Source organism: Balaenoptera acutorostrata, chromosome 1, assembly GCF_949987535.1.
Source record: "Balaenoptera acutorostrata chromosome 1, mBalAcu1.1, whole genome shotgun sequence".
Taxonomy (NCBI): domain Eukaryota; kingdom Metazoa; phylum Chordata; class Mammalia; order Artiodactyla; family Balaenopteridae; genus Balaenoptera; species Balaenoptera acutorostrata.
The window spans coordinates 157,793,405-157,817,249 of record NC_080064.1 but is presented as its reverse complement, the minus strand read 5'-3'; the positions used below and the strand labels follow the sequence as shown (position 1 = coordinate 157,817,249).

At 53.7% G+C, this 23,845-nt stretch overlaps 3 protein-coding genes across 4 annotated transcripts in view; 2 read left to right on the top strand and 1 right to left on the bottom strand.

Annotated features, from left to right (window-relative positions):
* Positions 1-3,152: 3,152 nt before the first annotated feature.
* Positions 3,153-8,733, top strand: CHI3L1 (chitinase 3 like 1; the record flags this gene model as incomplete). The annotated part of the gene is made up of 8 exons (XM_007186006.3): positions 3,153-3,460; positions 3,969-4,025; positions 4,799-4,949; positions 5,688-5,809; positions 6,880-7,003; positions 7,593-7,775; positions 8,277-8,393; positions 8,593-8,733. Coding segments are annotated over 8 exons (1,203 nt in total), but the record flags the coding sequence as incomplete, so codon positions are not given.
* Positions 8,734-12,325: 3,592 nt separating this feature from the next.
* On the top strand, positions 12,326-20,813 carry MYBPH (myosin binding protein H). Of its 2 annotated transcripts, XM_007186008.2 has the most exons (11): positions 12,326-12,581; positions 12,689-12,823; positions 13,575-13,742; positions 16,156-16,244; positions 16,624-16,819; positions 17,002-17,141; positions 17,762-17,921; positions 19,169-19,305; positions 19,456-19,642; positions 19,973-20,023; positions 20,576-20,813. In XM_007186008.2, the coding sequence occupies exons 1-10, from the start codon at positions 12,380-12,382 to the stop codon at positions 19,987-19,989; spliced, it is 1,431 nt and encodes a 476-aa protein (XP_007186070.1). In that variant the 5' UTR covers positions 12,326-12,379; the 3' UTR covers positions 19,990-20,023; positions 20,576-20,813. The 2 variants fall into 2 exon arrangements, with proteins under 2 accessions (XP_007186070.1, XP_028023230.1); XM_028167429.2 differs by lacking the exon at positions 13,575-13,742.
* Positions 20,814-20,871: 58 nt separating this feature from the next.
* Positions 20,872-23,845, bottom strand: part of ADORA1 (adenosine A1 receptor) — a 34,558-nt gene continuing 31,584 nt past the window's right edge. Inside the window, exon 2 of the mRNA XM_007186007.2 lies at positions 20,872-23,156. Within this exon, the coding sequence (XP_007186069.1) occupies positions 22,517-23,156 (640 nt within the window). The 3' untranslated portion in view covers positions 20,872-22,516. The remainder of the gene's footprint in view (positions 23,157-23,845) is intronic.

Genomic DNA, 23,845 nt, shown 5'->3' with positions numbered 1-23,845 from the left:
GACAGGCTAGTAGATGACACATACAAAGGCACTATGGTGGGAGAGAGTAGAGCAAATATAAGAAAGAAGGCAAAGGGCTTCCCTGGTGGCGCAGTGGTTGAGAGTCTGCCTGCCAGTGCAGGGGACACGGGTTCGAGCCCTGGTCTGGGAAGATCCCACATGCCGCGGAGCAACTAGACCCGTGAGCCACAACTACTGAGCCTGCGCGTCTGGAGCCTGTGCTCCGCAACGAGAGAGGCCGCGATAGTGAGAGGCCCCCGCACCGCGATGAAGAGTGGCCCCCGCTTGCCGCAACTGGAGAAAGCCCTCGCACAGAAACGAAGACCCAACACAGCCATAAATAAAAAAAAAAAAAAAAAAAAAAAAAAAAAACAGGAGCTGTTGTTTAAAAAAAAAAAAAAAAGAAAGAAGGCATGAATGGATGCGTTATAGGGAGTGAAGGGGGCATGGCATGAGATGAGGCTGGGAGGTGATGTGCCATGGGGCCCTGGGCCAATCCTGTTGGGGCAGGCCCAGGGGATGTCTTGGCTGTTTGTTATGACAATGCCACCTTCATGCAGAACATGTGGAACTAATAAACTGGGTTTGGGGGAGCACAGGACAAGGCTTGGGCTAATCTGTACCTATGAAGTAATTTTTAACAAAGGAAGAGAGTGAACTTAGGTGTTTTCTTAGCATCCTGCACCCTGTTATGAACATTTTTACATGCCTACTACTTTGTAATACTTCTATTAGAGATTAGAGGAAGTCCACTTCCCAGTGCCCTAAACAAACAAGGGAAAGTTATCATGGACTATCATTGCTGTCAATCATCTAGGGTACAAAAGAAGGCTAGTTGCCTTAAGAGGGTGAAGCCATGACCCTTTAGTATTCGTGAGTAAGACTCTGGACAAACTGCTTTCTGACCATGTCTCTTAATAAAGAGATGTTTCAGTTTATAGGGAGAGGAAGGAAGAGAAGGGGGACAGAGGGAGAGACCTCACCAAGAGAGGACTGTGAAATCAGTGCGGCTAACATTGGATTATTACCTAATGTGATTGTAAAAATAAAGGTATCTGTTGAGAAGCCCTCTGACCCATTCTGGCAATTGGAGTTCTGAACTTTTCACTCCCTGCCTATTAATTAATTTATAGCCTTCAAAGAATGGAGTTGTCCAGGATCTTTGGCCAAAAAAGGTATCCACAAACAGGGAACAAATCATGCAGAGCCTTGTTAAGAAGTTTTGTTCTTATCTGAAGAGTGATAAGAAATCACTGAGGGATCTAGAAAGGGTTGGCATCATTACACTTTTAGGTTTCAAAAGAGAGGAGCTGAGAGTATGGAGATTATTGATCTTCTGAGATTATCTGCTCCTGGGGGAAATCAAGAGTTCCCTGAATTTTTACTCCTTGGTACTTCGCTGCAGCCCCAGGCTTGCCAGATTCATACTCATTTTAACGGGCATTTCAAAAAGGAAGCAAAACAGCACCAGGTCTCAGAGCGTTCTCAGCAATAGCCCACTCCTCTCCAGCTTTTCTTTTAAATAATCAGCACAGGCCAGCTGTGGGAAACAGCTTGGAGAGGGGGAGAGTGGGTCAGGCAGGGTGCTGCTGGGCTCAGGGAGAGAATAAATAACAGCATTTTTGGGGGTACTGCTGGTTACAGAATTCAATTGTGCCCAGTTTCAACCTGGCTAAGGGCCTGGACAGAGGGCTGGAGAGGCAAAAGTAGAGGCTGCCAGAAAAGCCCAGAAACTTCTGGCTTTTGGAGAAGATCATCCGCCTGATGGCTTTTCTGCTGGCAGGTGCCTCAGGAAGATCTGGCCCAAGTTTTCAGAACTCTCCAGGGTTTCTCAATCCACCTCAGGTGGCCAGCAGTGCTCCTCCCCCGCCACTTTCCAGCCTGCTAGTTCCTTCACTGACACACAGCTCAGTTCCTGTAAATGGGATGGTTTGGGGTGTGGAGGAGTGGAGTGGGACAGGTATAAGAGGAAGTTGGAGGCCCAGGGAAGCGTCCTGTCTAAGCAGCTGGGCACCAGGAGCCTGAGGGCAAAGGAAGAGGCCATGCCATGCCCCCCTCTGCTGCAGCCAGGATGGGTCTGAGGGTGGCTCAGACAGGTCTCTGGGTTGACCACAGAGCCGCTCCACAGAGGGGCTGGCCTCCTACCTGCTGTGGGAGGGGTAGCAGAGTCAGGGGAGAGAGAGAGGAGGAGGCTGGTGTGAGGAGGCCCTTGATTCCTTTATGGTGGGGGGTGCAGGGAGCAGGAAGAAGGGCAGGAGGTACTTGCAGGGGGGTCTCACCCTGGATTTCCCTTCAGGTTTTGTGGTCCTGGTCCTGCTCCAGAGCTGTAAGTAACCCCTTTTAAGTCATGGGAGGTGGGGGTGTGGTGAGGGCTGTGTGGAAGGGACCTTGCCACTAAGGTAGTGCTTTTCCAGTTTCTTCTGTGATTCAGATGGTTCAGAAATATTAGCATTTGTTAAACCAAGGTGATGAGTATATAGGTGTTTATTATACTATTCTCTACTTTTCTGTATATTTAAAATTTTTGAAAATTAAAACTTTCAAAGGCTCAGGTTCAATGAAGGTTTCAACTAATCGTTTACTGGGAACCGCTAACAGGAGACCAGTAGCAGCATGGATGAGTGATGCCCACTGTTATTCCTCCACAGTCAAGAGGGCAGAAAAGGCTTACTTTGAGCAGGAAAAATTAGAATGAGCTGGGAGGAGGAACTTCCGGGTCCATTGGGATATTGTGCCCCAGCTGGGGGGATGGACTGAAGGGGTCTGGGGACTGCCATTCTGGGTGGGTTACAAGTTAGGGGCACTCCCACAGGAAGGTAGAGAAGAGATGCGCCAGAGCCTCTCAGATCAAGGACTCCACTGACGGTCCTGCAAGACTCTCGCCTGAAGGCCAGGGTCTTCTGATATGGCTGTCTGGGGCTGGGTTCCTCTCCTCCTTCAAAGCTGCTGCCTCCAGGAAGCCTTCTTTACTTGTACCAAGTCCCATTTCATCTTTATTCATCAGCACCCCCTCACCCCACACAGTGTTCTGTTCTTAGTCTGCAGTATATTTATCTACTATATTTGATCTTTTCTAAGCATTTTCAAAATAGACCTTATTTTCATCAGAAAGAGAACTCCCCTGAGCCAGCTCTTTTCATTTAGAATTCTAACTTTGCTCACAATTTTGCCCATCAACCCCGCCCCCCAAAACCCCATTAGTGCTCAGCTCAGGGCTCAGCCAGAGGGTCCCTGGCTCAGTCTTGGCCTTCTCCTCAGGTGCTGCATACAAGCTGATCTGCTACTACACCAGCTGGTCCCAGTACCAGGAGGGTGATGGGAGCTGCTTCCCAGATGCCATCGACCACTTCCTCTGTACCCACATCATCTACAGCTTTGCCAACATAAGCAACAATGAGATCGACACCTGGGAATGGAATGATGTGACGCTCTATGACACACTGAACACACTCAAGAACAGGTTGGGCCACTGGCTGGCCAGGGCAGGAGGAAGATGGAGGGTTAGCAGGGCTGGTCTCAGGGCAGAGTACTCCTGCTCAAGAGGATGGGCGAGGTCCCCAGTACTCACCTCTGGGTGGAGAATTGGAGGGCCTTAGCTTAAGTGGGAGGAAGTGATGAGGGCAGGTGTCAGGGTGTAGAAGAAGGCACAGCTGAGCTCCCCTGGGAAAGGGAACCCTCTCCATCCTCTGAGGGTGCCTCTCCACAGAGAAAGTGCTCATGACTCTATTTTGCCATATCCTGGCTTCCCCACTGGAGGGAACAAATATGGGCAACATACCTCAGAGTAACTGCCACAAATGCTTAGAAAGTCTTAGAATACTGAATCTCAGGGTTGGAAGGACCTCAGAGGCCTGATTCAGCCTCCCACCCAAAGCTAGAAGCCTGATACAGCCTCCTAAACATGGGGCCACCCCATTTCACAACAACTTCACTCAACCCCTGCCCTCCTGCCTCCCTGTGCCCCACAGGAATCCCAACCTGAAGACCCTTCTATCTGTTGGAGGATGGAACTTTGGTTCTCAAAGGTAGGATGACTCATCCCCCAGAGGTTGATGGAATAGGAGGAGGCATAGGTTTCTCCTCATCCACTGGATGGGGGTCACAGGGACCCCAGACTGGTCAGGCACAGGGGCCTGAATGGTTGTCAGGAGCCTGCCTCATATACAACCACGAAATCAGAGCACAGAGAGGGAAAGGAACTTGCCAAGAGTCACACAGCAAGGTGGCAGTCAATATTCTGATTCTTTGCCAATGCTCTTTTACTACTTCTCAGACATGAAAACAAAGAAATTTGGGATGGTGAGGGATACTGTCCTAAGGGCTGGAAGGAGAGAGATGGAATGAATGGGAAATTTGGGAATGGAGACCCTGTGAGGACATCCTGGAGCGGGTAGAATTGGAACAGGCTTTAAAAAGGGGGCAAAGATGGCCATAGCAGCTCTCATTTACTGAGCTGTTACTATGTGTCAGGCATCCTGTCCAACCATTATCACATGTAATCCTCATAATAGCACTGTGAGATGTTATATTTATGCCCATTTTACAGATGAGGAAAATGAGGCTCAGGTTATAACCTGCTCAAAGTGGCTTGGCTAGTAGGTGATAGAGCCAGGGATATCTGACTCCAAAGCACATGGTCTTTCTAAGATAATTGGAGGTGGGTCCTGTCCCAACCATGCCCTCCTAGAGCTGTGTGGGTTCAGACTCCCAGCTCCACATGCCCCAGAGACCCTTCCAGAGGGCTAAGGCACCCAGCGTATTAGTACTGAGCACTCTACTGGGGTGATTTCGGTTCTAGATTTTCCAAAATAGCCTCCAACACCTGGAGTCGCAGAACTTTCATCAAGTCGGTGCCACCATTTCTGCGGACCCATGGCTTTGATGGACTGGACCTAACCTGGCTCTACCCTGGGCGGAGAGACAAGCAGCATCTCACCACTCTGGTCAAGGTGCTGGTTGGGTCAGGGAAAAGGGCAGGGAAGTGGGGAGCACCAGGGAGTGGGGAGGGCAGAAGCTGTCTTCAGAGATATTCTCCTGAGGCAGGCAAAGGGGGACTCAGCCCTCTTTGCTGCAGGGTCCTGAGATCTGGACCAGGGATAAGACAAACAAGCCTGTGTCCTGAGATCTTACACAGCAAGGAAGACATCTTTTGACAACAGTGGGAGGTAAGGTGCGGTTCTAAGAGGCAGAGGTCACTAAGCAGAGCACCCATTCCTCACTGCCTCTTTTCATTCTCAAACTGACACTGCCCACTCCCCAGCATGCACTGCATCACGGGTACTCAGTTACCCCAGGGGAAGAGTGATCATTTAAACAAATTGTTCACGGTACAATATAAATCACTTTAATTTTGTGTTCTCATTTATAAGCTTGAACAAAGCACAGACCAACAGGCAAATATCTTCCAGCACCATCTGTGGACCAAGTGGGATCACTCTCTATTCTCATGGTCCCTCCAGGACAGAGAATAATTGAGTGTTGATGAGTATGCATGGGGTGTAGGGATGAGATTGGTCCAAACAGTTTTTTAGGAAAAGGATGGGTGAGTCTGAGTATGAGACCACTTTATCGTTCCCACTGAGCTCCAGTCAGCTTGGAGATTACAGCAGACAGCGAAGGCCAATGGCATGCTCAGAGTTCTTTCTCCGCAAGGCTTGCTGTCACTCACCTGCCTCTCTCCCAACCAGGAAATGAAGGCTGAGTTTGCAAGAGAAGCCCAGGCAGGAGCAGAGCAACTCCTGCTAAGCGCAGCAGTGTCTGCTGGGAAGATTGCCATTGACAGAGGCTATGACATCGCCCAGATATCCCGGTGAATCTCCTGATGCACTCTGCCCTAGCACTCCATGTACAATCAGAAGACGGGGCTTCTAGTCGCAGTTTCTCCAAAGATGTGTGACCTTGAGCAAGTCACTTCCCCTCTGTGTGCCTCAGCCTCCCCATCTGTCAAACGGGGCATAACAATCCCTATCCTTCCTTTTCATTTGGGGTATTGTGCTGCTCAGTTGAGAAAGTCATTATGAATGTATGTATTTGTGGAAAAGGAAGTAGCGAAAGTTATACAAACCAGCCAGTCACTAGTCTCTGGAGGGGCAAGGCAGCAGTAATGATACCTTTCATTTCTAGGCTGCTGGGGAGTCCTCAATGTGCTGTCACATGCAGGTGACCCCCTCCCTTTCCTGTTCACCCTGCCCCTCCTCCTCGCCCTGCCTCCTCATGCGTGAGAATGAGCAGTCCCCAGACAAGCAGGCTGATCTCTCGGTGGAACAAAGGCATGGGTCTTAGGAAACCCAAGAGTAAGAGACAAAGGCTCTTCGCTCTGACTTTAGAATCTTCTTTAGGGTCTTAGGGAGTGTAGACTTGGTGCTTTAATTGATCACTTAGAGGGTGGGAATGAGGTGGCTCTCAACCATTTGCCCCAAAACACCTGAAGCTCATGTTCATGCAATCCACCTGCAGACCCCCCAACTTTGTGTGTGGAAACCTTACTCCCCACCAGGAGGAATCATAGGTTCAGGCCATCATTTGGTCCTGCTCTCTCCCGACAAGGCTAGCTGTTGATGCCACTTGTAATCTGCTTTCTCAAAGATGAATGTGGCTGGAGTGGAGGGGGTGACGTGTTGGAGGCCAGCTCCCAATTGTGGGCTGGGGGCAGATTGGAGGAACCCCATTCTTGCCTTGAATGCTCCTGTGGGACCCTGAGCCCACTTCCCAGTGTGGCACAAGGGAGGTGGTCCAGCACCCTAGACAGTGGGTCACTGGGTTCTACTGGGTTTTGGGTTAATGGCTTTTCTCTTGGCTGCCTGTTTCTACAGCTCACATCTTGCTAGGGTGGTGCGCTTATTCAATTTTTCGCCTTGTCCTGCATCCACTCTTCCACAGACACCTGGACTTCATCAGCCTTTTGACCTATGACTTTCGTGGAGCGTGGCGCCAGACCATAGCACATCACAGCCCCCTATTCCGAGGCCAGGAAGATACAAGTTCTGACAGATTCAGCAATGCTGTGAGTGTCCCAAAGGAGGGAGGGCTGAGAGGGGACCACAGACATGCCACTTGCCAGAGCTCAGACACCAACCTCTCCACTCCTCAGTAATCCTGCAAGGGAGGTGTTATAGGGCCCACTTCACAGATGAGGAAACTGAGGCCCAAAGTTTATGCATTCTCCACAGCTCTGGGAACTGGGAAGGTGATAATTCCATAAAGAATCAGGACATCTCCTGATGGGCCTATAGGGTGGACCTAGTGAAGGCAGAGGGCAGATTGAAGACAGCACAAAGAGGGCTGGGGGCTGAGAGGGCAAGAGTCTAGTCTAGACCTGCCATTGTTTGCTGTGTAACTTGGGCCAATCACCAGATTTCTGCAACTATCGAACAGTAATAATCCTTTCCTATACCTAAGAGGATTTTTTTCAAGACTGAAGTTACACAATGCTTTTTAGACTGACATTACAGGTTCCCAGAAGGAAGGGAAGTCCAGATGCATCTAGACCTGGAACTCCACCTTTCAAGGCAGCAGTGGGAACTGCACAACCTTTCCCCTCCTAGACCACCAGCATCTAACTGCTCAAACTGTCCTGCCCTACCCACCCACAGGACTATGCTGTGAGCTATGTGTTGAGGCTGGGGGCCCAGGCCAATAAGCTGGTGATGGGTATCCCCACTTTTGGGAGGAGCTTCACCCTGGCCTCTTCCAAGACAGATGTGGGAACCCCGACCTCAGGGCCAGGAATACCAGGCTGGTTCACCAAGGAGAAAGGGACCCTCGCCTACTATGAGGTATGAGCTGGGGAGAAGGCACGGTTTCCCACGGCACCCGCAGCCCCAGGGAAGGTGAGCCTCCCACCCCACCCCCACTTTACTCCTTTGGAAATTAAAAAAAATGTTCCAGCAGACCTAGCACCCTGGAGAATAGGGAGGAGGAGGGCAGGCACATCCTGTCTGCACCCCCTCTGGCCACCAAGTTGGAGCCTTCCTTCTAGCCCAGGAAAAAGCAATGGCCAAGAGGTAGGTTCTTTTGTTTCGGCCCATCCTCTGATGCTCTGTGCTGCCTTGGGCCAGTCCTCAGTGTCAAAGCACCATTTCCCAAATCCCTGTTTAAGATGCAGGAAGCTAATCAGAGCCCCCATAATGCCCTCAGGTTACAGCAGCTACAGGATCCTGGGAATCTTTGCATCTGTTTTAAGTAAAGTTGTGTGAAGCCTGCAGTGGCGACCCCCTGGTGACCTGCAAAGTCTCAGCACAGCTCCCCACACCACCCCTGCCCTGTTCTCTGCTCAGATCTGTGACTTCCTCCGCGGAGCCACGGTCCATAGACTCCTTGGTCAGCAGGTGCCCTATGCCACTAAGGGCAACCAGTGGGTGGGGTATGACGATCAGGAGAGCGTCAAAAACAAAGTACGTACCTAAGGCCACACCCCAAGTTGAAGAGGGGGAGGGAAGCCCCCTGCACTGAGGGTGGGGCTTGGCTACAGAGGTGTTTTGGGTCTCAGGTGTCTGCTTTTCTCTCCCATGGGGAGGCATCCAGATAGCATGCTCCCCATAAGCACCCTGGCCCAGGGAACCCAGCCCTGCCTGCTCTGGGTCTCCCTGCCAGGTGCAGTACCTGAGGAACAGGCAGCTGGCCAGCACCATGGTGTGGGCCCTGGACTTGGATGACTTTCAGGGCACCTTCTGCAGACAGAATCTGCACTTCCCTCTCACCAGTACCATCAAGGATGTGCTTGCTGAGGTGTAGCCTTTGGTTCTTGGGCACACAGTGAGGCAGAGATCACTTGGCTCTGACTGGCTAGGAGACTGATCACCTGCCCTGCTGGGTCCCCTGTTGAGCTTCAGTCTCCCTTCCTTGGGCCCATGCAGAGGGCCACAGCTCTGCCATCTGAGCTCAGCTCCGGTGGACAGGCAGGTAAGGGTGGGGCTGCGGGACCAACACAGCATAAGACACGGGGTCAGCACATAACTGCTGATTAAGGAGAATGCTCAACAACTCCAAGCCCCACACAAGGAGATTTCTTCAACTCCCTTACCCTCAGGCCTCCATGCCTAAGGACACCATTTTGGCAAGCTCTACCACCGCAGAGTGAAATATCTTACAAGAAGCAGCAACCACACTAATTATATCCTCTGCAAAGCCCAACTTGAAACCTTTGCTCAGGAACATAATCATGTCCCCATTCCACTTCCCATTCCTGATTCTGCAGCTGCTCAATAATGCACTGGGGCTCACCAGTTATTAGTGCTTGCTTCAGTCTATCTTTGCGGTCCCACTGGACCCACAGGGCTCACCTCCCCCATGTCTTCTGGATTCCTCTCTCTCAGGCTTGGTAGTCCTGAGCTGCAGAAAGTGAGACCACCTTGTCCTCTGCTGGGCCCCAAGAAGTCCCCAAAAGAGGCAAGCATCACCAGATCCATCAGTCATGGACTTAACCCTAGAGGGCTGATGGGCTTCCAGATCTTAAAAGTCATTTTCGTCCAGACTTCTAGATACAGTTCCTTGTTGAAAGAAGCCTTTTCTGTTTCCAGGGGCTAGCAGGCACTAGGAAGGAAACCCTTTAACACCAACCCTTCATCTCCTCTCTCCCTGGGGAGGGGTAGGAGACAACACAGGGTCAGGTTAGAGAGAGCCCTGACCCTGGACTCTCAGGGCTAGAAGGAGATACCTATGTTACCTCACATACCCTCCCTCCGTCCCAGGCCTAGAGTCTCTACAGGGCTTGAGAGCTAGCCTTCCAACCTCCCCCCACACTCTCAGTGACCAGTTGCTCATTACCGTAGAGGAACCCTTTCCATTGCTGGGCTGAAATCAGTCAGATGTCTTAGGGCTGTAATCCAGCCCTCTGTCTCTCCCCTCTCGGGACATAGCCCTCAACCCATGCAGAGATCAAGACTCCTCAGCTCAGCCTGGGACATGAGGTGGGGGCCAGATGGGACGGGATGGGTCAGACGGGATGAGCTCAGATCAGCCAGCCTTCCAGCATTTATAAAGTAGAGATGTTCTCAGCAGTTTCTGTGAACTCCCAGAGCCCCGAACATGCCTTGTATCCAAAGAGAGTTCAGCTGCATGCTCCAAAACCAAAGAGAATTTATTTGTGGATTCCCTGATGTTTGGATTGTCTGTGACTTGGCCTAGTGGTTTGTGACACTGGTTTGAGCTGTGGGGAAGAAAACACCTATTGGCCTCCCTGAAATCTGAACCAGCTGGAGCGGGGCAGATGCAACTGATCCCAAGGTCACCGCCAAGCTAAAGGCAAAGAGAGTGAGAACTTGGCCAGAGCTTCAGCGGGTACCTGGCATTTCGCTGCTGGCCAGTGGGCCAAGCATTCCCTAATCCCTGCCCACTGCCTACTCTACCACACAGGGGTCTTTGAAAAGCCAGAGGCTGTGAGTCCTCCAGGGCAGTCAACCCCCACCCTACCTCCCCTGGCCACCCTTCCCCCATCCTGGGACAGTCTCTGGAGGGCTGACGCAGTGCCCTGCAGAGTTAGTCACATTCACTTATAGCTGCAGAGTCAGAGGCCAGGGATAGGGATCGGGTCTCCAGTCCTGGAGGACGGCCCAGCAGGACACTGAGTCACCCGGTAGAGGTCACGGGCACCCAAGCAGGGCAGGATCTGGAGGCTCCCCAGGCGCTCCACTGCCTCTCCCCAGCAAGGACAGCCACTGGTGAGAGGTGGCCACACTCCTGTGCCCCCAAGCCCCAGGGCAAGGCGAGAGCATGCATGCGACTGAGGGCCCTAAATAAATTACATGTGTATTGATTTTTAAATTATGGGATATATCATACAAGCTAAAGAGTGCATAAAATGTATTTGTGTAATTTAAAGAATTACTATATAGTGAAAGCCTGCGTAACCACCACCCAGGACAGGAAATGAGACCTCACTGGTGCCCCTGAAACTCCACAGTCACATGCATCCCTGTGCCTCTGCCCAGAGGCAGGCGCTATCCTGACCTTCCCTGCCTTCTTTTGTGGTCTCACCCCCTAGAGACGTCCCTTGAAGAAGAGAGCTGATGCTCCCCGTGCTTGAATTGATTATGAATGGGGTCTCATCGCTCTCTGTGCCTGGCTCCTTTTGCTCCCCGTTATGTCTGTTAGATCAACCATGTAGCTGAAGTTTGCTCATTTTATTCCATTTTGGTTTATAGGGGTGCATACATGTCACACTTATTTATGCATTCCCCTGCTGAAGGAGAGCTGTGTTCTCCAGATTTGGTGTTACAAACAATGCTGCTGTGAATGTTTGCATGCATGTCTCCTGGGGCACAGGTGTGAGAGTTTCTGGGGGTGTAACTGCTGGGTCAGAGAATTTGCACATTTTCAATCTGACTAGATATTGTCTCACTTTTTCCAAAGAGATTCCTCCCATCTACACTCCCACCAGCAATGAGAGTTCTTGTTACTTCCCCTCCTCCCTGACACATGCTATTTTCAGGCTTATTAAATCATTCTCAATCTTACTGTTTTATTGGATGAATGACTCAATGACTAGAAATTTGGTTGTACCTGTCTCATTTCCCCGTGGCATGCAGGTGTCCTGCTTCGAAGAGTTTACAAGTCTCAGAGTGCTGTCCTCCTCCAAGGTCTCTTCCAGACCTGTCTTATGACTCGATTTTACCCCCAAGGGCTAGGGGACTGTCATAGTGCTCTCTGTAACAGATGGGGAAACTGAGGTCCCGAGCAGGGATTGGAGAGGCTGGGTAACCAGGGTCATTAGACTCCCTTCCTGGGGTCCCATTGCTAGAAGACCTTCCTCCAATCAGGCCCACCTTGGGCATCCCAATTCCCTCCCTCTCTAGGCCCTCAACCTCGTGCAGCACAAGTGAGAATTCCCAGGGAATGTGAGGACCAGGGGAGTGTGGGAGCCCAGGGACAAAGCTGGGAGTGCTCCCAAGAGAAGGCTGTTTCAGGCTGTCTGGACCCCAGCACCCAAGCTGAGAAGCCCTGGGCACAAGTGGTCCCCCAGAGGCCAAACACACAGAGCCTGATCTGGGTTCATTCTCCAGATGGAAGCTCTTGTTCCCATTGCCCTGACCCCTGGCACAGGCTCCTGGCAATGTCCCATCTCACCGATCTGTACCCTCCTCCCATCTGGGCACCAGACCCTGCCTGCTGAGATCCAATCGGGGTGATGGATGAGGTCGTGCACTCCTCAAGGGACCCTTGCAGTCCTCCGCCAGAGCTATTCCTGGCTTCAGCGCCTCCCCACGCACCCCCCCAGTCCCCCTGCCTGACCTGACCCCACAGCTGGGAATCATTTGCTTGGGGGTGGGGCAGCCCCCTGACTATATAAGCCTGGACCTAGGTGTCCCAGGCACCCTGGAAGCACAGACCCTCCAGTGCTGCTCCCTGCGCACTCCAGCCTGACCCTCCAGCAATCCTTGCAATGAGAGGAAAAGCCACCAGGGAAGCCCTTGCCTGTGGTCCGGAGGAGACTGCCTCTGAGTCTGCAAATGTGCCCACCACAGAGCCCTCTGGAGAAGTGGCAGCACCGAAGTCTACCGGGGAAGAGCCGGCTCCCAAGCCACAGGAGCCTGCCCCTCAGGCACCTGCTCCCGCAGCCTCTAAACCCGCACCTCCAACTGAAGGTGACAAGAGGCAGGGCAGGTGGAGGAGGGAGGCAGCCTTGGCGGAGAGTGGTGCGGGGAGAGCTTTTGGCTACGAACCTCTTTATCTCCCCCTGCTTCTCCCTCAGATGTCCCCAGTGCCCCGCTGCTGCTGGCTGTGGAGGACGTGAGTGACAGCTCGGTGACTGTGAGCTGGGAACCCCCGGAGAGGCTAGGGAAGCTGGGGCTCCAGGGCTATGTTCTGGAACTCCGCCGAGAGGGAGGTGAGCTATGGGCTAAGCTCTGCATACACCCAGGGGCGGTGGGCTTAGAGGGCAGCAGGGACAAGCCTCCAGACTCTGCAGTTGGGTCAGTCCAAGGGGAGATACAGAAGGAGGGAGAGGAAGCAGTCCGCTCAAGCCACTCACACACAGCTTCTTGCTCCACCAACACACCTCTGAAAGCAGGAGGATGTCCAAATGGCCTTAGGAGGCCCCCTGTCCTCCAGCTCCAGGAAGCCTCTGAGTAACAGAGATAAAAGGGTAGGTGACACTGGGGCACTCCTCTGTGAGAATGAAGGAGGTAGTAAGTCTCAGAGGACCCTGCTTGGGGAGGGCAAGCAGGAGGTGGAGAGCAAAAGAAGCTGAGGGGGAGGGTAAGTTGTAAGAGACAGTGAGGAGAAACAGGGGACGGGCGGCTCTGGCCAAATTCCTCATGCCACCATCCTCTTATCCACCTCCGTGGCAGTCAAGTTCAGCCTGGCCTCTGCCTTTGCCCCTACCTTGCTGTGTGATTTGGCAAATGTGTCCAACCCTCTCTGGGCTTCAGCAAACCCATCTCTGGCCACCACTCAAGGGTTCTAACATCAGGTGTCTTTGATGCCATTTGACAACAAGAAGTCAGGGAGGCAAAGGGAAGATAAGTCCCAGAAAGGGAGGTCAGCTTCCTCAGATCATCAGCGAGAAGGGAAGCCCCACTGAGAAGGGTGCCCACAGCCATGGAGCCAGGACCTTGCACTCTCTTCATTTCTCTCAGCCTTGGAGTGGGTGCCTGTGAATTCCCGGCCCATGATGGTGACCCAGCAGACCGTGCGGAACCTGGTTCTAGGTGACAAGTTCTTCGTACGTGTGGCTGCAGTGAGCTCTGCAGGGGCTGGCCCACCAGCTGTGCTGGACCAGCCTGTCCACATCCAAGAGATCATTGGTAAAGCCTGCTCCCCAGCCCTTCCCAGGCTCCTTATCTAATGGATGGAGAAACTGAGGCCAATGGGTAGAGCGAACAGGGCAGTCATTTCCCCCCATCCCACACTCACGTGCACAAGCCACCTGCTATCGCCGTTTTGCCTTAAGAAAGTCCCAGGTTCCTCAGCAGCAAGGGGCCTCTAGAGGTCAAAGAGGCCATTTCCCTGAGTGGCCCAGCCCCCAAGCTTCCTGACCTCCAGAAGTGAGAGCTCAAGCTCCCCAGGTCACCTGCCTCAGAGTCCCAGTGTTTAGAGTCATTACATTCTTCCTACCTAATCTTAATTCCTTCAGCGGCCATGGGAGCTCATTTTCTGCTCATTTCATATGGCCTGGGTTCCAGATTCTCCCAAACATTTTGGAATAGAGAGGAGTCTTTGCTTGCCTCTTGCTGCACCATGTCCCTAGTGGGAAGAAGATTAACGCCCTGCAAAATGCCGGTGAAGGTTTCTCCATCCCCAGAGGCCAGTGCTGCACTGGGAACCTGGGAGGCCAGCTGCTGTCCCCTTGCTAAGATTTCTATTTGTAGGGTGCATTAGCCTCAAGCCCTCCCAGGACTGATCAGGTTTCAGTCTGTTAATGGCAGTGAGTCATTTGGTCTGATCCAAGGTCTCTGGGGACAGCCCAGAGCCGCAGGGTGACAAGAGACATAGGCCAGCAGGTGGCCTGAGGCCTTCTCCACATTTCTCCTTGTTCCCCCCTCCTCGTCTTGACCCCATAATTCTGGACAAGGCCTCCAGACAGAGGGGGTTTCACGGCCACAGAAGGGGGTCAAGTTTGGATTCAAGGAAATACTTTTCAACTCTAAGGCCTGAGAGATGTGGGAACCAGGGGGTTGGGAGTGTAGAACTGTAGACTGTTACGGCTTGTCCATCCAAGCCAAGCAGGTCCAAAGGCACCCAGGACTCCCTTGAGATCACCTAGCCTATTAGTGGCAGTCCCAGAACCTGACTCCCACACAGGACAGTTCATGTCTTACCAGGCAGCAGGGAGTCTTTTTCTGGTGGTTTTCAGAACCAGAGGACTTTCCCTTCCTTTGAGTCTGGGTGAGACATGGTCCCACCTGGCAGCTCAATATGGACTCATCGATTCTAGCCTGGGAGTGCCAGGAAGCCCTCCTTGTTGCGGAGTGGGGTTGGTGGGCATCCTGGACCTTCCCTGAGGGCCCAGGGATCTCAGACTCTGAGAGCCTGGAGGGGCCAGGACCCTCTACTTCAAGGCCTAACACGGAAGGAGTCAGCTAGACTCAGCACTCTCTACTCCATTAAAATTCCTCTGGCAGGAGAGAAGGGGATTTCCTGGAGAGAAGAGGGGAGGAGGCTGTGAATAAACAGGGAGCAGCCAGCCAGGCCCCCCTCATGGGCAGGGCAGGGTGGGGACCCTGTCCAGAATCCTCAGCTGCTCAGCTGTCCCTCCTCAGCCACCTGGAGCTGCCAAGCATTCCTGGCCCCCTGCAGCTGCCCCTGGAACATTCCACGCCTGATGCTCCCAGGGCCAAGTGCCTGCACAGCTAATCCTCAGAGACACTGTGTTCCTTCTGTCTCCTCTGTCTCTGCCCTGCGTGCCACTGACCAACTGCTGCCACCTGTTTGCCACTGAGGAGCCTCAGCCACCACCACCCCTATGCCCGCCCAGGGGGATAGTGGCAGGGGCTGTTGCAGCTTCCCTTGGAATGCCCTTGCACCTGATTAGGTGATAGTCAGGAAGGTGGTTCTCTACCGTAGCATGGGGCTGAAGTAAAGTGTCAGGAAGGACTTCCCCACCGCAGACTGAAAGGTAGTGGAAAGAGTAAGAGAGAAGGAAGGGGGTAGGTCTGCTCTGGCTTCATTTAAAAAGGGAAATATCCCAATCCTCCCGTACGGCTTGGAGACAGAGCAGTGGGCAAATGGGTCTCACAGGGGCTTCTCTGAAGGCCTGAGCTGTTCAAAGCAGAAGGGCAGAGGGACTGGGAAGACAGTGTTGCCACCCTTCCAGGGAATGCAGGGCCACAGGCGCAGCACATGCTGCCCACCAGGGGGAGCCAGGGAGCCAGCTGGGGCCCATCTGGAGCCCAGGAATACCAGAGCTGCAGGGCAAATCCCAGCCTGGCAGGGTCAGGGCACCAAGGGAGTGCCCGGGATGCCTACCAGTTCACACCGTGGAGGCCTTGCCCTCCTGGAACCTCCTGGCTCTCAAGTCCCCAAGGGCCTCAGGGGATTTGGGTCCCTGGATCTGGGGAGTGAGCTTTGCCCTGTCCACAAGGAGGCAGCCTCAGAGCATACCCAGGAGACCTCCTACCCAGCCAGCAGCCTTCTCCAGTTGTCCCCTACCCCTGCCACAGAAGCCTCCAATCAGCAGCCCCCCTGCTGTGCTAAGCCTAGCCTCTCGCTTTAATGCAGAGGCCCCCAAGATCCGCGTTCCCCGCCACCTTCGTCAGACCTATGTCCGTCAGGTGGGAGAGATGATTAACCTGCAAATCCCCTTCCAGGTGAGTATGCCTCCTGCCCGGGATAAGAACTTGGGTGAAATAAGGGCCCCCGTCTGAGGTGTATTAGAGGAGCCCAGGAAATGTCAGGATCCCCGTGGAGGTCTGCCTGAGACCCACCCACCAAGATGGCCTCATCCTCCCTCTGTTGTACACATGACTCAGTTGTGATTCTCCAGCCGGTGAACAGGACAGGTGGCCCCGGGGCTGGCTGGACATCCGGATAATGAGGCTGTAGGCAGCACCTGTGGCTCTAGCCTCTGCTACCTGTGCTCAGAAGGGCCAATGGGGATAGCTCTCCTGGCACAGGGATCCCTGGAGCTGAGTGGGTGTGGGGGTGCTGGCACCTTCTGCGTTCACCTTGAGGGCTCCTCCCTCCCAGGGGAATCCCAAGCCTCAGGCCTCGTGGACCCACAACGGTCATGCCCTGGACAGCCAGCGGGTGAGTGTGCGCACCAGGGACCAGGACTCCATCCTCTTCATCCGCTCAGCCCAGCGCTCCGACTCAGGCTGCTATGAGCTCACCGTGCAGCTGGAAGGCCTGGAGGCCAAGGCAGCCATCGACATCCTGGTGATCGGTATGGGGCCAGGGGAGGCAGGGCTGACTTGCTGGGGACCCAGAGACCTCACCTCCTGCCCCAGAACTGATGGCCAATGGGGTCAGGCCAAGAGAGAGTGATAAGAGCCAGATCTTGGGTGGGGGGATTTTGCAGCAAGCCCAGCCCTCCCCCTCACTCTCTCTCACACCCTGGTCCTACAGAGAAACCTGGATCCCCCAGCAGCATCAGGCTACTGGATGTCTGGGGCTGCAACGCTGCCCTCGAGTGGACACCACCCCAGGACACAGGCAACACAGAGCTCCTGGGCTACACAGTGCAGAAGGCAGACAAAAAGACAGGGGTGAGGCCTGCTAGAGCAGAGTACGGGGAGGAGGAAGGTCTGACTGGGGTTGGGTTTGCGGGGAAAGAAGTGGCCTAGGTGTCTGGGAAGGCCTGTCCACTAAGAGTCCACGGACCGAAGAGCTCTGGTCTGCCCACCACTAACCTGACTCCCTGTGTGGCTTTTGGCAAATCTCTTTCATCTCTGGGTTTCAGTTTCCTCCTGAAGACTTCAAGGGTGGCTCTCTGAGGCCCTTCAAGCTCTAGAGCAGTGCTTCTGGAAATGTAATGTGCATATGAATTACCTGGGAATCTTGCTAAAATGCAGATCTTAATTCAGTGGGTCTGGGGTGGGGACTGAGATCCTGAACTTCTATGAAGTTCTCAGGTGATTCTTACTTTGCAGGACCTCGGGCCACACTTTGACCAGTAAAGTTCTAGAATTCTCTGAGGACCCCAGCAAGGTCACATTCTCCCAGGGGTTCCTTCTCCCAATTTAAAGTCCCTCAGACCCAAAGCTGGATGATTCAGCCTCCCAGGGATGGGGCGTGGAACAAGCCCCTCTGAGGAAGAGGCCACAGGGGGAGCAGGGAGGGGGAGGGCAGGGTGGAGGTGAGGATGACAGGCCCAGGGTCCCTGCAGCAATGGTTCACAGTGCTGGAGCGCTACCACCCGACCACCTGCGCTATCTCCGACCTCATCGTGGGTAACTCTTACTCCTTCCGGGTCTTCTCGGAAAACCTGTGTGGACTCAGTGACTCGGCGGCCGTCACCAAGGAGCTTGCCCACATCCAGAAGACAGGTGGGTCTGGGTCCAAGACCGGAAACCAAGCTAGGCCTTGCCATGCTGACCCATCTCCCTGTCTCTGACTTTTCCTTGGTGTGTCAGCAGCCCTCCCTGTGTGCTTCTCATGGGTGTCCACTTGCCAGAGCTTTTGCTGCCCTCTCCACACCCACTCCACAGCTACCCACACACACACATTCACATGGCGTGACTATAAAGAAATGGATGTGGTTGATTGATTGTAACAAACACATCAGAGCAAACCCATGCAAATGAGAAGCACCCCTTGGGAGACTGTGCACTTATTCTAAAGATGCCGTATGGCTGCCAACATCATAGCAGTCATTGGGTCTCCTGTGCAGTATCCCAAGGGAGCTACTCTGAAGGGCAATGTGTGTGGATAGGTAGACTGGTGAGTTTGCTAAAAGCAAACTCCCGACCCTAATATAACACCACATAGATGGACAAGAGAGATATGGGTATTTACTGTCTCTATACAGACACATGGCCCTCTTGCGTCAAATGTGAAATTCCAAGCCCTTTCTCCCTGTCACCCTGCGTGCTCCAAGGCCCTCCCCCGTACAGTCTGTGTGGGCTGCAGAAAGCACACTCTTTTAAACACTAGCCTGAACTGCACAGAATTAGGAAGAAATTTTCGTTTAAAAGAAGAAAGCCAGTCAAGTCTCCAAAGACAAACAGAAATGAAATGTAGAATCCCTGGGTTTTTAGACTCCACCCTCAGCCAAGATCATCTCGTCTGTTTGGTTCTGCTGCCCACTCCCCTCTGTCCTCCCCTCTGTGACTCACCCAGCTGTGGTTTCGGCTTTCCTCTGCCTCTTTGAGACATTCTGCCTCTAAGCTCCTGCATGTTGGTTGTGCCTGGCTTCCCAAAGACCCCAGGAGCCTGGGGTCCTGCCATGGGGTTCCAGAGGAGGAGGTAGGGATGAAATGGATTGTCTCCCGCCCTTAATTTTCCTCCAGACCACCAGCTCTCTGCTCAGAGAGCCATAGTCATCATGTGACCTTCCATCGCTTAAGCCGCAAACTCACTACGTGATATTGGGCAAGTCCCTCATCTATGAAGGGTCTTAGTTTTCCATCTGTCAACTGGGGATGACAAATTTATCCTTGCAAAGGAATGCTGTGTAGATTAAGTGGGATACCTAAGTGTAAGCTGTAGTGATTTTAAGAAAATGGATGAGGTCAGTCTTAAGAGGTCTCCTCCTGTAACCTCAAATTCACCCTACTTTCTCCCCCAAAACCAGATATTGTTGCCAAACCTAAAAGCTTTGTTGAGCAAGACTTCTCAGAAGCCCCCTCGTTCACCCAGCCCCTGGCTGACCACACCTCCACCCCTGGCTACAGCACGCAGCTCTTCTGCAGTGTCCGAGCATCACCCAAGGTGAGGGGCAGGGCCCTGCTGTGCCCTGGGCAGGGGGCACTGGGGTTGAAGGATCTTCCCAGGCATCTTTCCCTAAGCCTGAGGATGGCCTTCGAGAGCCTCGTCCTGGCCCACAAACTTCCCAGCTCTCCTCTGACCTTGCTTCCCCAGCCCAGGATCATCTGGATGAAAAACAAGATGGACATCCAGGGTGATCCCAAATACCGCGCCCTCTCTGAGCAAGGTGTCTGCACCCTGGAGATCCGGAAACCCAGCCCCTTCGATTCTGGGGTCTACACCTGCAAGGCCATCAATGTGCTGGGGGAGGCGTCTGTGGACTGCCGGCTGGAGGTCAAAGGTGAGGGCTTGAAAGGGGTCACTCCTTAGGAACCCTCCAATGGATGGGAGACCAGGAGAAGCCACCTCTTCTCCTGCTGGACTAGACGAGGCTGAGCGCTGAAAATCAAGGCAAGACAGGGGTAGTGAAAATCGAGGTCAGGCTGTCAGAAGGACTTTCCAAGAGGGAGGATGGCTTAATGTGGGTAAAGGAGGCGGTAGAGTCTGCCTCGTAGACAGATGGATCACTGGGGTGAGGGCATGAGACTCATTCACCCCCCCCCACCCCCCACTCGGGTCCCCAGCAGACACCCACCCACTCCCTGAGCTCTAACCTTCAGATTTCTCCCAGCCTCAGCCACACACTGAAGAGCCACTGGTGGAGGCTGTGATGAGGAGGAAGGTAAATGGCTGCATGCACTCCCTCTGCTGCCTCTGGGGGTGGAGGCCAGGAGCAGGGGTGGGAGTGAGAAGGGAAGGGGGCAGCCAGCTCTGAGTACAAATCTGCAGTCACAGGCAGCGAACACGCACAGTCCTGGGGGTGTTCCACAGACGCTGCGGGGCAGGGTGATGCTGGTGAGGCCTGGAAGGGATGGGCATTCAGTGGAAGGGATTCAGTGGATGGTCAGAGGACAGGATCTAGTCCTGGCCCTGAATGACCTTAGGCCAGGGCATTCCCTTGGACCTGTTTCTCCAGTCAGAAAAGTAGGGGCAACATCCGTGCCCTGACTGCCCTCCCCAGGTGGTTCTGAGGCCCTGGACTAGTGAGGATGTATCCTGGAGCTGCAGTGGGCAGAGCTGAGACCTGGGCTTTGGGCCCGAGGGCCTAAGGGGAAGGAGGCCTGGGAAAGGAAGAGGGGTACTGCTTCGCCCTCCCCATATCACCTCTTCAGCAGGGCACGTATAGCCCAGCTCTGCCTAACAGCAGGGGCTCATGAAACATGTTCTCTGCTAGGTGCTGCAGGCCTGAGGGTTCAGGGCAGCCAGGCCCAGAATCAAGCTCCACGGAGGCCAGAGGTCCCCATCTCCATAGTGATGACTGATGGCTTTACTCCTTGGTACCTGCCTAGCAGGCCCCAGGCCAGGCTTCCTGGATACAAGGGGCCCTGGAAAGTGCAAAGATTGGAGCGCTCCTGCGGAGAGTTGTACACTGGGTGAGAAGCACTTGAATAAAGGTGTGTGGTGATACAGTACAGGGGCCTCTGTGACAATGAGCATCATCATGATGGGGGCGGCACTGCGTCACCATGAGGGGGGTGTTAAATGTGTCATCATGAGGGGGTCTCCACCTCTGACACCATGAGGAAGGTGCCAGTGGGAGGGAGCTTGCCGTGTCATGGGGGTTTTCCAGATGTGAGATTTTTTAGGATCTCATTTCACATGCAGAGTTTGCTACCCTAAGAGGATAACTATAGGAACAGACACACCCTTCTTTGGAACCCTCCTTGCTCCAAATGCCTCCAAGTCCCCCCTCTCTTCACTTCTCCCCATCCCCCACCATTGCTTTTTCTCTGTTGAGGTTGTTTGTTGCCCTCAGACAGTGGTGGGGTACGTTCTCCATGAGGGTTCACAGTCTTTTATTAGTCAAGTGGCCCGCCCTGGGAGCCAGGGGATATCCCACCTCTGAGAGAGAGAAGGGCCTGGAATCATGTCTGGAGTTGCTATTCACACTTAGAACCTGGCCCCTCATTCTTCTGTATAAGGAGCTTTGGACTTGGCCAGGAGCAGACCCTTCCCCAAGGGTTTAGTCTAAAGGCCTAGACTCTGCAATAGAGCCTCAAAGCCCATGATCACTGTGCTAAGTGTCAGGGGTACTGAGGGTACCTAAATTCTGGTAAGACCTTCCTGCCCATATACCCAGGAGGGTAGTCTCCTCTGGCCTGACCACCCTGTCACACTTCATCCCAGTGTGACCAGAGCAGCCCACTTTCCCTTCTTCATCCACTCCCCAGGCAGGCAGAATGCTCCCAAGAGTTGGCATGTCTGGGGCTCTCCTCTCCATCTGGCTCAGAAGCAACAAAGATGGGTGTCACCTAGGAGGGCACAGGCCCATCACCGAGAGCTGGTGGCCCAGAGGATAGGCAGTTACACACCAAGTCTCCTACTTGGGAGACTCAGGGCAAGAATGAGGGCTCAACGCTGTCTCCCAGTGGCTGTTTGAGGCCCACACCTACCATTCCACATTAGCTCCAGAGAGCTCGGAGCCCCCACTCAGGTCCAAGGGCTAGTGAAGAATAAAGCAAATACTGGAAATTATTTCTGGACTCGCCCTTTCGGCCTCTCCCAAGTATAACCCTGGAATCCCCAGGGCAAAGAGAGCAGGCACCCTGGCATGCAGCATGGCCAGGAACACAGGCTTCTGGGAGGTGGGGATTGAGGCTCCTTGATTCCTGCCTGTCAGTGGCTCTGGTCACCTTCTGCTACAGAACAGGAGAGAAAACAAGGCCAGGACATCTAGTTTCTCTCCTTGCCTCCATCTTGGCGGGGATATTCTCCTCTCCTTAAGCTTGGTCCCAGGGCTGCACCACTACCACCTAAGACAAGCAGACTCCCCTCCCTGCCTGCCATGGGACCTGAGCTTGCCCTCCTGGCCCTCATGGCCCCTTGGCAGTCTCAGTGTCCCCAGGCCCCACTCAGCCTGATGCGCTGGGCTGCCTGTGGGTTGGTCAGGCAGGTGGGGAGGCTCAAGCCGCTTTCCTCCTCCCCTCAGGTTACCTGGTTCTTTCCCCATGGGCTGCCCTCCAAAACTCCTCCAGGATCTCGAGGTTCTGGGCACTCACAGCCCAATGCCCAGTAGGGAAGAGTCAGGGAGACAGGGAGACAAGCAGGACAGTAGGGAGGTGAGGACTGGGCTGAGATGCCCCAGATGTGGGCAGGTGGGAGCAGGAGGGGGAGTCTAGTCATCGGGCCTCTCTTCTGGAGGATCCTCATCAATGGGGGGTGCAGGTTGGCAGCGGAAGTGGTCGTTCCAAATCTTAAGGAAGGTAACCCGAAACTTCTGGATGCGGAAGGCATAGACGATGGGATTCATGGCCGAGTTACCATGTGTGAGGAAGATGGCGATGTACATGAGGAGCCTCGGCTTATGGCAGGAAGGGCAGAAGAGGGTGATGCAGTTAAGGATGTGTAGGGGAAGCCAGCTGAGGGCGAAGAGGAAGAGGATGAGGGCCAGTGACTTGGCGATCTTCAGCTCCTTCCCATAGTACTTCTGCGGGTCACCAGAGGATGCGGACACCTTCTTGTTGAGCTGCTTGCGGATCAGGTAGAAGACCTCCAGGTAGATGAGGACCATGAGCAGCAGTGGGGGCAGCACCCAGACAAAGAAGTTGAAGTAGACCATATACTCCATGCTGATGACCTTCTCAAACTGGCACTTGATCACGGGCTCACCTACACTGCCATTGGCCAGCCAGGCCCGCTCCACTGCACTCAGGTTGTTCCAGCCGAACATAGGTGTCAAGCCCACCACAAAGGAGAGAATCCAGCAGCCAATGATGGCCACCACAGCCCTTCGGGGAGTCACCACTGTCTTGTACCTGGGGGAGAGGAGGGCAGAGTGTGAGGCCCCCTCCTCAGTTCACCCAGCCCCTGGGGGTCTCTAAGAGGAGGCCCCTGCTCAGCCAGGGCCCAGTGAGTGGGGAGGTGGTTGTCTTTGGCTAGAGGATCAAGTCTTTGGGATCTAAAATTTAGGCCAGAACTTGCAATGCACTGGTTCATGTCTACTGCTGAGGGTGGGAAAAAACATAGAAGAAAACAACAAATGAATTCCTTTAGGAGTTTTACTAAAATTACCAAAGTAAAAATTGCTCACATGTGCTTGGCACACCCCCACTGGTGACCTTATCATTGCTTCATGACAGTTCCCATGGGGTAGAAAAGCACCAGCAGAATGAGTGCCCATTTGACAGCTGAGAAAACTGAGGTTCAGAGTAGTCACGTGTTCTGCCCAAGACCACATGGAGGGTGGCAGCACTGTCCTATGCTTCCTAACTGACCACAACAACAAGGTGATTAACAAACCACCCCTCCCCTTGGGCCAGTTGACACACTATAATAAAAAGCCTTCCCACACCCCCTCCTTTTGGCTGTGTCCCATCTCTGCCAGTGCCCCCATCTCCCACCCCCATCCTTACCTCGCCTCCCCTTTCAGTCATGTACAGTGCTTACCTCCTGAGGGGTTGATCTCAAGAACCAGCTCTCCACCCCCAAGCTAATTGGGAATTAT